General features: G+C 41.1%; 1 protein-coding gene across 1 annotated transcript in view; it reads right to left on the bottom strand.

The window, feature by feature from the left end:
* Positions 1–1,618: 1,618 nt before the first annotated feature.
* Positions 1,619–12,199, bottom strand: part of TMEM128 (transmembrane protein 128) — a 19,442-nt gene continuing 8,861 nt past the window's right edge. Inside the window, exons 2-5 of the mRNA XM_011935453.1 lie at positions 12,175–12,199; positions 6,404–6,562; positions 3,851–3,959; positions 1,619–3,143 (exon numbers count right to left, since the gene is read on the bottom strand). Coding sequence (XP_011790843.1) covers positions 3,860–3,959; positions 6,404–6,562; positions 12,175–12,199 — 284 coding nt within the window. The 3' untranslated portion in view covers positions 1,619–3,143; positions 3,851–3,859. The remainder of the gene's footprint in view (positions 3,144–3,850; positions 3,960–6,403; positions 6,563–12,174) is intronic.

The following is a 12,199-nucleotide window of genomic DNA, read 5'->3' as shown; positions in this document are numbered from 1 at the left end:
TGTTTGCAGCTGATCTGGGCACAACAGTTTTGGTGCCCATCAAGTGGAAAGTTTGCTGTCAGAATTGTGTAACTTGAACCAAGTGTTCAGTGTCTATGACACTGGTTATTGTTTCTGCTATTGTTAACTGCTGTTAATCATCAGTCCTCTTTGATTAGGGCATAAACAAGATTAATTTTTTCCTCAAAGATTCGTGTGTAAGGTCTCTCACTGAGGGCTTCCTCTTCAACATCATCTGATACCTTCTCAAAACAAGTTATTCATTTGTAAGCTGTTGATTTCTTTGGGGCATTGTTCCCATAAAGTTTTCTTGAAGCATTAATGATTTCACCATTTTTTCACCCAAGCTTCACAGTAAATTGATGTTTGTTTTTGCTTCGATTTTAGCAGAGTTCATGTTGCACTGCTGTGGTCTCTTTCCAAACTGATGTCTTATCCTCTTAGTGTCTCAAACTAGATCCTGTTCAGACATATTATGACAAGTTAAAGACTCTGTCTCAAAAAGTCTCTTTTTAAGTAATAGGATAATCTTCATACCATCCTAATTGGCCAGTTACTGGCACTTGGGAAACTAGATTTTAACTAATTGTTTTAAACACATCCCAGCCTTAGATTTCTATCCATGTTGTAAGCATACTCTTCAAGAAAAAATAAATAAACAAATAAAAGACAGATATAAAATGTGTGAAGGCTGACACTGGGGCACTCTTCACCCAAGCTCCCTCCAGGGGATCTGATCCAAATGCCCTACCTTCCAGAGCTGCAGCCTCAGTTATGCTGGACCCTCACATCACTGCCTGATTCATCACTGCCTGACTCAGCTGCCTGATTATGGCCTTCGCCTGGCCTTGCTCCCTATTTTAAATGACACTCTCACCACACCTTCACATACCCATGACCACAACCTGGGTTTGCTTCTGTCTACTCATCATGCCTGACTTTCCCTTTTGCAAATATCATAACCGGAGGTGATATTCCTGATCCTCGATTCTGCTTCCGTTTTCTTTCCCTCTCCATTACCATTTATTGAGTGGACACCTACTGTGTGTCAGGCACTGTAACTGGTGTTTTACAAACATTACTATTACCCACAACCCACAATAAGACAGATATTTCCCACTTCACAGCTGAAAAAAGATTACAGGCTGACTATCACTTCTCTGAAATGCTTGGGACCAGAAGTGTTTTAGATTTTGGAATATTTGCATTATATTCCAAAACCTGAAATGCTCCAATGAGCATTTCCTTTGAGTGTCATGTCAGCAACCAAAAAGTTTCAGATTCTGAAATTAGGGATACTAAACCTATACTGCTGAAGGTCTTGCAGCTAGTAAATGGCAGGGTATGATCTGAACCAGACACACACACAAGTGGTGATTAAGTCAAGTCATTATTAGAAGTCACCTTACAGAGACAACAATCAACATGAGGTACCTTCTGTCACAATGCTTATGCTGTTTAGATTAAATGCAGCATATGGCATTTGAAAGTGCAAATACTGTCTTTATAAAGTCTTTGAGAAACAGAGTTAGCCCTTGTTATTTATATAGTTAATTCAAAGTGCTAATAGCTAAAAACCAGAAGTTATTCCAAAGTTTGCATGAACAAAACTCACAAGAAAGTTATAAAAATATTTTATTTAAATGGTACAGAAAAAAATATGTATACTTAAAAATGATTAAAACTTCACATTAGGAAATGCTAAAAACCCAGTAGTTTACACAATGATAAAATCTAAAGTGATGGGAAAACGTAAAATACTTTCATTTGGTCCTGTACCTAACAAAACTATCATAAATACGAGATGATAGTAATTACTAAAGCTGGTTAAAGGCACATGACAACATAATTCCTTTATACACATCCAGTCATTTTATATAAGGAACTGCTATCCCTTAAATAGAAGAGTGAACTATTTGTTCAAAATATTAAGAGTGCATTATGCACCTAAAATGAAACCATCTTCTCCAAATATTCAAATGGATTAACATTGCCAAACAGTATTCCTATATCACTGACTTCTGAAAATTTTAATAATTTAAGAATATGCAAGTGAAATATAATTTATTCTGATTTCAACAACAGTTATACAAAATCACAATTTTTCCCAGGAAACCATTCACTTCACAGTTGCAAAAACACACTGTAGCTTTTCTGTTAGGGTCTGCCATACTTTCAGCTAGCTGGATGTTTAACCATTCACTTCAAATTTACAGTCCAGCCAGGCACGGTGGCGTGGGCCTGTAGTCCCAACTACTTTGAAGGGTGAGGCAGGAGGATCGCTTGATCCCAGGAGTTCAAAGCCAGCCTGGGAACACAGAAGACCCTGTCTCTTCCAAAAAAAAAAAAAAAAAAGTAGATGTCCTTAAATCTGAAAGAAAACCAGCATTTATGTACCAAGGAAAACATTCTATCTTAAGCTATTGCATTTAACACTAAAAAGCATAGTTCACTCTGTGATCTACAACACTGTCTGAGTCTCCATTACCAATTATAAATTCATGTCAGAGTAAGACCTCCCAAACATCTGTAAAAACTCAAAATTGAAGAGCCAAAGAAGGGGCTGAGAACATGAGGAGAGAGATGGCTGACAGGGTCAGGTGAGGAAGTGTTCTGAGATGTGTAGGATTCCTCCAGGCCCAGAGCCGCTTGTGGCACCACAAGTGTATAGGAATGAAGGGCCTCCTGTGAGGGCTCCCAGTGATCCCAAGACACAGCAAGGTGCATGAAGGAGGCTGGAGAACCTGGAACGGGCATGGAGGTGCTAGCAACTATTTTCAGACTGCTAACAATGAGACTATGTCCATTTCTTCTGTACACGGTTACCATTGACCTTCCTTTAAATCCCATAGAGAGCATGCTGTTGGCAGAAATGTCAGTTTTTCATTAACATCTTGAAAATTTAGTGTATTAACTTTCATTTCCATAGGCCTCAGTTTCCACACCTGTCAACTGCTGTATAAAGCAGATTTTCTGCAAGTTCTGATGTAAGTGACCTGACAGGAGGCATTTTGTCCTTTTCACCATGCCCCTAGGCATCTGGAGTGAGCATTCTCAGTATACACTTATTTAATAACAGAGTTATCCGACACTCAGAAAACAGCCTCCACTGTGTAAGGCAGCAGATCTCAGGATGGGGTAATCTGTGGGGAGGCAGAAATTCTATAAATAACACCAAACCAAAGCTGATTGTGTCATCCAACACATTTTTATGAGGAAGTCTGGACAGTTAGAAGATGGCAGATTTTTTTTCCCAATTGGGTAAAATTGTCCATTCTTCCTGTATTCCCATTTCTTAAGAATGATCTAGCCAACAGTCATTGAATGTAAGTTGACAGAAATTAATATGATCTCAACATAAAATGGTCTAATGTGTGGATTTAACTATATTGGAAGGTGCAAATCCTATCTTTATGAGGTCTTTGAAAGGCAGTGTACCTTGTCTAAAAAGTAGTAACTTAGAACCAACTTTTTCAAAAGGAGGAGTCTCAGTCCCCCACTCCCGCCAGCCTGGGCAACACAGGGAGACTCCGTTTCTACAGAACATTTTTTAAAAATTAGCCAAGCATGGTAGCACATGTTTGTAATACCAGCTACTTGGGAAGCTGAGGTGGGAGGACTGCTTGAGCCCCCAGGTGGTCAAGGCTGCAGTGAGCTGTGATCATGCCACTATACTCCAGCCTGGACAACAGAGTGAGACCCTGTCTACGAAAAAAAAAAAAAAAAGAGTCTCAATCCCTTCTATCTCAGAGGTCAACGGACGGATAATTCTAGTGTGAACAACAAAATTGTCATAAAAGACATTTTTCAAACGAGTTCATTTTTAGAAAAACCATTCCAGATATCTTACCTTCAGAAATCATCCAAGAAGTGTGATAAACATTACAACCCCCATAAACTGGGTAAACAACAACAACGGAGTGAAAAATGACCACACATGCCATAGAGCAATGTTGAAGCTGAAAAAACAACAAATAAACAGTTGACGACTCTGATATGCATCAATATGTTTTACTCTAGAATCTAGATTTAAAGAATTCAATGTGGAAAAGTTCATCTAGTCAGCAACTGTCTCTATGTATCATAATTCTCAGTTATGTGACTTAGCCAATGCTGCAAAGGAAAACTCTAGATATACTTACACAATTATCACAGTTTCTTCAAGAAGGCCCTGGAACTGAAACCACTAAAGATCTCCTAATAGGAGTTGACATGGCTTAATAGAAACTGAAGTCTCTTAGTTTCTGCACCTGAACAAGAATTTAAATGGCTACAGCCCGTTTTTATGAAATCACACACTAAATTATCATGGTAAAAAATACCAAAGTATTTTCTCTTAAAAACAGAATGAAAACAGTTATCATTTATAAGCTGCTATTACATCTTTCATTGAGAAAACCACTATTCCTGTCATCAAAGTAAAATTAAAAACTTTCTAAGTATAAATGATTTTTAATGACTGAAATTTCTAAGAACAGAATAGGAAAAACTATATTCAAATAAGTCCAGATAGTTATTGGTTTTAATATATAATATTTTGATAAGTGTGAGTATTAAATAACCATAATCACACTGTCTAAAAAATTAGTGTTTCTGGAGCTGACCTTAGCCTTATGGGAAAAAGTAGAACAACATATCTGTATGCCCCCACATCACTAAAAAGGTTAACAATAACCGTGTCACACTGTCAAACAACTTTGAACTTCAACTACAGAAAGTGAGTCATAGAAAGAATATATTTAAACTGAATATGTATAAAGGTATGTGGTTCTTCCAAAATAAAAATTCAATTAGGCTGGGGGTGGTCATGGTGCACGCCTATAATCCCAGCACTTTGGGAGGCCGACACAAGCAGATGGCTTAAGGCCAGGAGTTTGAGACGAGCCTGAGCAGCATGGCGAAACCCCATCTCTACAAAAAATACAAAAAAGAGCCAGGTGTGGAAGTATGTGCCTGTGGTCCCAACTACTCAGGAGGCTGAGTGAGGTAGGAGGATCACTTAAGCCTGCAAAATCAAGGCTGCAGTGAGCTGTGATCACACCACTGCACTCTGGCCTGGGTGACAGAGTGAGACCCTGTCTCCCTCCAAAAAAAAAAAATCCAATTGATATAAAGAAAGAAAAAACTAAAGAGCTACACACAACATAGGAAAACTAGTTTTCTTTCTGGTTGGATCATAGGATGTATTTCCTTTGTGTTTTTCTGTAATTTACAGATTTTCTTTCCTCAGTGAACAAGTATTACTTTTATAAACAAACCCAAAAAAACCTTGTATTTTTCATTGAGCACTTAATTAACTTATGAAGAAGGTTATTCATTGTGGCATTGTTTGAGTATAAATATAATTAAGTCCAACAACAGAAGACAAGTTAAATAAATCATGATATGTCCATGCTGTGAAAACTATGCAACTGCTTAAAAGAATGAGAAACATCTAAAGTACCATTATGGAAGAATCCTAAACTATAAGAATCCATTGGAAAATAAAACGAAAAAAAAGACGAACAACCACTTTGGAAAGCGGTTTGGCATGATTTACTGAAGTCAACAACTTTACCCCTTGGGGTACACACACACACACACACACATATATATATATATATATATACACACACACACACACATATACACACACACCAACTTCAGTTGGGTGTACCCAACTGAAATGTGTTCACTGTGCTACAAGAGCCATATACAAGAATGCTCTTTATAGCATCCTTTATAGTAACCCCAAATTGAAAAAAATCTAAACACAATCAACAATGGAAAAGAGAAACTGGGATTCAATTAAACAATGGAATGCGAAAGGGCAATGAAGATAAGTCACTGTTCCAGGCGACATTATGAAAGAATTGCACATAATGCTGCACACAGCCAGCTCAATGTGAAGGAATACACCCTGTGCCAATCCATTTCTATAAAGTTCAAAAGCGTAGATGAAACAAAAATAGAATACCTAATGGAAGCAAAGCAAGTAGTTACCATGAAGGTCAGGGCAGTATTTACCTGTGGCAGGAGGGAAGGTGTAGGAACTGTGAGGGAGAATGAAGGGGGTTCCCACTGTGCTGGCTCGATTTACACCAATACTCACTTCATGAGAATTCATTCACTGATTCATTCATTTTAGTTTTTTCCACTTTTCTATATGTATTGTATGTCAAATACATTTAAAAAGCAAAATGCAAAATATGTACAGAATGTCACCATCTGTGCTTTAAATAACTAGATCCATAAATAGAAGGAGAAAGAGATACTAATGAAAAGGGAACCAGAGAGCATGAATGACCAGGAGACTACTTTTCTGTTATACCTTTGTTCTTTCAAAGTTTGGACCAAGTATATCACTATCTGATAAAAAAAAATTTGTTGTTCATTCCTGTTAGTCATTTCAAAGTTAACTTACCAAATTCCTGCTGCAATAAAGGAGGCAGTGGTAATAGGTATCAAGGCTGGATACCTGACATCATATTCTCCAATTCCACAATACCATTCTAGGTAGACTATGCAGTAAAACGCAATTGATAAGCTGACAAGCAACAAGGCACTGCCACAGAGAAACCAGCTGTGGAGATAAAAACAATAAGAGGGCTGACAGCACTTAATGAATCATCGGGTATCTTTAAAAGTTTTCATTAACAGCTTAAAAATCTACTTCTAAGGGGCCAGGCACAGTGGCACTCCTGTAATCCCAGCACTTTGGGAGGCCGAGGCTGGTGGATCACCTGAGATCAGGAGTTCAAGACCAGTCTGGCCAACACGGTGAAACCCCGTTAAAATAAAAACTTAGTCAGCTGTGGTGGCACATGCCTATAGTCCCAGCTACTTGGGAGGCTGAGGCAGGAGAATCGCTTGAACCCGGGAAGCAGAGGTTGCAGTGAGCCGAGGTCACATCACTGCGCTCTAGCCCAGGCGACAGAGTAAGGCTCCATCTCAACAAAAAAAAAATCTACTTCTAAGAATATCAAGTGATGCAGAGAAAGCCATACTTAAACAATCCAGACTTTCTGAAAGTCTCAATCTATGGGAGATGGGGGTCAGAAAAAGAGACACACAACTCAGGAAAGAATGAAAAGACAGACCTGAAAAACATGCATTTACACATACACTCTCATCAGCTAACCAACCAAGGGAAAAGTCTGGTTACGACAATGCATTTTCTTTAAAAATACAAGGAAGAGGCTGGGCACAGTGGCTCACGCCTGTAATCCCAATACTTTGGGAGGCCGAGGCAGGCGGATCACCTGAGGTCAGGAGTTCAAGACCAGCCTGACCAACATGGAGAAACCCCATCTCTACTGAAAATACAAAATTAGCCAAGCGTGGTGGTGGGTGCCTGTAATCCCAGTTTCTTGGGAGGATGAGGCAGGAGAATCGCTTGAACCCAGGAGGCAGGGGTTGCAGTGAGCTGAGATGGCACCACTGCACTCCAGCCTGGAGTGCCTGGGCAACAAGAGTGAAACTCTGTCTCCATAAAATAAAATAAAATAAAATAAAATAAATAAAAATAACAATACAAGGAAGACAGTGGCTTTCTGGTTGTTTCTGAGGTTTTGAGTGTGACAGGATTAAAGAAGTTTATCACAGGGAAACTTCATTCCTCCAAGTTAAGTGGACTTTATAATTCAAATTTTCTCTCATAAAAGATTCCTAAATGAAATTCTCCCATTTTCAAAATATCTTCTACCCACCACCTCACCCTCAATGCCAATGCCTTTTGACTCCCTTCCAATTCTACCAGTGATCTGATTCAGCCAGTGTGAGGCAACCTGGACAACCCCTTCCCTCCACCCCAGCTGGACTTGGGGGCTGAAGTCCCTTTCCCATTCTCCCAACTCAATCCAATATCCCATCATCATCTGCTTCACTATGGGAAAAGCCTGACAGTCCATGTGGAAAAGAGAGGGACAACAGATGGCTATAACTGTTAAGTTACAAAGGCACAAAGTGAGCTTCCAATAATGGCAAGGTTCCAGATTCCACGAAGGCTTTTTATGACGATGCAATTCTGAGATTCGGAGTCATGAGAGGCGGTAGAGTGAAGGGGTTAAGAGCACAGCCTCTGAAATCTGTCTATATGGTTTTGAATCTTAACTTGAGTAAAACTAGCTTTGTGACCCTAGGCAAATTACCTAACCTCTGTGTGTTTCAGAAATATTGACAGTACTTAACTCAGAATAGCTGTAAGAATTAAATCAAGTAGTCAGCAAAGTGCTCCTCACAGCTCACCCTCAATCATAATCATTATTATTCCACTCATGTTATTTTTATTTTCATTTATTTATTTTTGAGACAGAGTCTCGCTCTGTTGCCCAGGCTGGAGTGTGGTGCCGCAATCTCAGCTCACTGCAACCTCCGCCTCCCGGGTTCACCAATTCTCCTGTCTCAGCCTCCCGAGTAGCTGGAATTATAGGCGCCGGCCACCATGCCCAGCTCATTTTTGTATTTTTAGTAAAGATGGGGTTCCACCATGTCCATGTTGGCCAGGCTGGTCTCGAACTCCTGACCTCAAGTGATCCACCTGTCTCAGCCTCCCAAAGTGCTGGGATTACAGGCATCAGCTACCGTGCCCGGCCATCACTCAAGTTATATCTATGAGGAAAAAATGTCCATGTTCATCTTTAGGAGTCTTCAAAGACCTCTCTTCTGCTAGAGCGTGCAGTCTCACTGTGGGGAGTACTGCCCCCAAAGTGAAGAAAAAAATCTGGCTCTAATTGTATGTATAAAGCACAGATATGCATGCAGTATATAAGTGAATATATAGTTTACCTAACTCCACATTCCACAGGGATGATTAGAAAAAAAATGTCTAAAAAGACTCCTTAGGGGTGATGATAAAAGGCTGAAAAGCACATACTGGTAAAGGATATAGGAAATTTTTTTTTTTTTTTTTTGAGACAGAGTCTCGCTGTTGTTGCCAAGGCTGGAATGCAATGGCACAATCTTGGGTCACTGCAACCTCCACCTCCCGGGTTCAAGCAATTCTCCTGCTTCAGCCTCCTGAGTAGCTGAGATTACAGGTGCCCACCACCACGCCAAGCTAATTTTTGTATTTTTAGTAGAGACGGGGTTTCACCATGTTGGCCAGGATGGTCTTGAACTCCTGATCTCAGGTGATCTGCCCACCTAGGCCTCCCAAAGTGCTGGGATTACAGGTGTGAGCCACCGTGCCCGGCCTAAGAAAAATTTTTAAACTGCCTGAACAAAATATAATACTATCGGTCAGTGGTCCTCAGCCCTAGCTTTATATCACAGTCACCTTGCACCTTTCTAAGAGAAACTACCTAGTTCCCAGTTTCCAAAATTCTGGGCCCGAGCATCTGGGATTTTAATTTTGCTTTCTGCTTTAAGTCCACAGCTGATTTTGATGCACACAAGCAGAGTTTTTTAAACTGTGATTTCTATAGTATCACAGTGTTTTTCAGTTTTTAATACAGACCTGCTCTCCTATCTTTGAACAATATAAAGAACCTTAAGGCCTCAAGCTTCTAAACTTAGACTACAGCCAGGGGAAAAAGAAATCACCTCAGGTGTCAGAGGAACAAGCCATTTTAGCCATTTTCCAAAAGCAGAACTCAGCCAGCACTGTCTTTTGTGCCGCCCTCTCATTTCATGGCTGCTCAATACCCTCCACCACCCCTTAATGAGTCCTTCCCAAGAAAACAATGCGACTCAAAATCTTCAGCCTTTGAGAATGCATTTATGCCTTTTGCTCTCAAAGATGACACCTTGTTGAGGACAGATCTATGACTTCTATTTTTTTTTTTCCAACTCCCACAGCCCTGGTCCCATTGTCTGCGTCCCGGCTTCACCACACAGCAGCTGTGTGGTCCTGGGCACTCCACTTCACTGCAGTTGCCCCCAAACATCTTATGTGTGATCATTTCTTACTCTGCCATTTCTTTAAACTACCAGAAATACCCAATAAAAGGACACAAATAGAGAAGTTAACTCACATCTCCTAAAACCTCAAAAAGATCTCAGTCCTGAGGCTGACCTGGACTAGGTGTACCCCTCCTAGACGCTCCCATAATATCTTGCGCCTACACTTACAGAGCACACAAGAGGCCTGGTAACTTGTCTGCTGCAGCCTAAAATGAGCTGTTGGAGAGCTAGAAATGCACCGTCCATGTGTTTGGCACCCACAGTCAAACACGTCTCAGGTTCCATAAAGTCTCTGATGAAGTAAAGAGCAGCTGCTGTTGGTGGTGATTAAAGTATCCCTCCCCTCCAGGCAGGTGCAGTGGCTCACACCTGTAATCCCAGTACTTTAGGAAGTCAAGGTAGGAGGATCACTTGAGCCCAATAGTTTGAGACCAGCCTAGACAACATGAAGAGACCTTGTCTCTATAAAAAATAAACCAAATTAGCCAGGCATGGTGGTGTGCGCCTATAATCCTAGCTACTTGGGAGGTTGAGGTGGGAGGATCACTTGAGCCTAGGAAGTCAAGGCAGTAAGCCATGATCGCACCACTACACTCCAGCCTGGGTGACAGTGCAGCGAGACCCTGTCTCAAAATAAAAATAAAGTATCCATCCCTCTTTTCCCAGCCCACATTCTAAGACAGATGACTGAGTCAAGCTGATGAAGATTAAATGTCTGGTATACTGATGCAGCAGTGGGAAGAATATGGCTTTGGTGAGTGGTGACAAACCACTTCCTAATACTGGGTCTCTGAGACCCAGAAACAGGCAGGCTTACCCACTGGGTTCCAGGTCAAAATGAAAACCTAGAGACCTTTTCCTGTGGGGGCTGCCCCCGTGAAATGACTCCGTGGGAAGGCAGACCAGACTCTGCACTTCCTACGGGCAGCTGACGTGCAGGAGAAGAAGGTGCTGAGCTACCTCCGTCCAATTCTTCATCACACACTCAATCAGTCACGCCACCTCCCACAAAGGAGTGAGTGACACGGAAGGGGAGAAGATGGGAGTGTTTAGGGAAAGTTTCTCCCCTAGAAAGTAGAGGACAGTTTAAATAAACTCCCCTCTGCCTACTTTCCCCTGACGGCTTGTTCCACGTGGCTCGACAGTCTCCCCCGCCAGAAATCACTGCTCCTCCTGAAGGCCCCTGAGGAGAAATCACGTGTCCTGCCGTGATACTAGGGGACCACAGTCCTGTCTGCATCTTCCTAACCCCACTGGTACTTCCAAATTACTACTCTTGACCCTAAGCACACCAGCCCTCCCAATGTCAGCTCTGCTGCTCACCAACATACCTCTCCTTTCCGTTTATTATCTGAGGGTCTCCACATCACTCTCCAATGTGCAGTAAGGACCCTAGGATATGATTCCAACCCTCTCCTCCATGTCAGCTCTGGAGACTATACTGAAGGGATCTCAGTCCCTGTGAATGAGGAACTATCGTACATCTGGCCTGGCCACAAAGCTCGCACTTCTCCCACTGCTGACCTTCACTTCCACTCCAACGCAGTCACACCCCGTAGTTACCTTGTCAGCTGTAAGTACCCTCTAAAACCAACCTTGAGACCCGGTTCTCACTGGCCACAGTTCTCAATCCTTCCTCCCAGTACTCTTGTACTTGGTCTTCATGAAGACCTTCAGTCACTCTTTCTCCGTCCTTTTTTCCCCAAATGGATTAGGTCCTTCTTAAATTTCTTACCTTCCTCATCCTACAACATATTTATTTGCACACAAATAACTTCCAGTTCTCTTCCACTCTACTGTGTATGCCCAGAGCACACACCCTCCCATTGGTTTTATTTTTTCCATCTTTATTGAAGTATAATGGACAAATTAAAATTTTATATATTCAAGATGTACAATGTGATGACCTGATATATATATATATACACACATTGTGAAATGATTACCACAATCAAGTTAATTGTCACACTCATCACCTCAGTTACCACTGGTCAGGGAACAGGGGGAAGACATAAGACCTACTCTTACAAAATGTCAAGTATACAATACAGCATTATTAACTACAGTCACCATACTGTATGTACATTAGATCCCCAGACCTTATTCATCTTATAACTAAAAATATGCACCCTTTGATCCCCATCTCATATTCATCTTCGTATCACCAGCACCTCCAACACAGGGCCTGGCAGAGAGGAGGTAGGTGCTTACTGTTTGAAGAATTCAACAAACAAAATACAACACGAAAAATCAGACATGCGTTTAATTTATGAAGCAATAAAGTTTTCTTACCTGCTAGTGTGGAAGTTTTCTTTAA

The sequence above is a fragment of the Colobus angolensis genome, unplaced genomic scaffold (genome assembly GCF_000951035.1).
Source record: "Colobus angolensis palliatus isolate OR3802 unplaced genomic scaffold, Cang.pa_1.0 Scaffold143, whole genome shotgun sequence".
NCBI lineage: Eukaryota > Metazoa > Chordata > Mammalia > Primates > Cercopithecidae > Colobus > Colobus angolensis.
The sequence above is the reverse complement of the archived record's forward strand: the minus strand, read 5'-3'. Positions and strand labels throughout refer to the sequence as shown.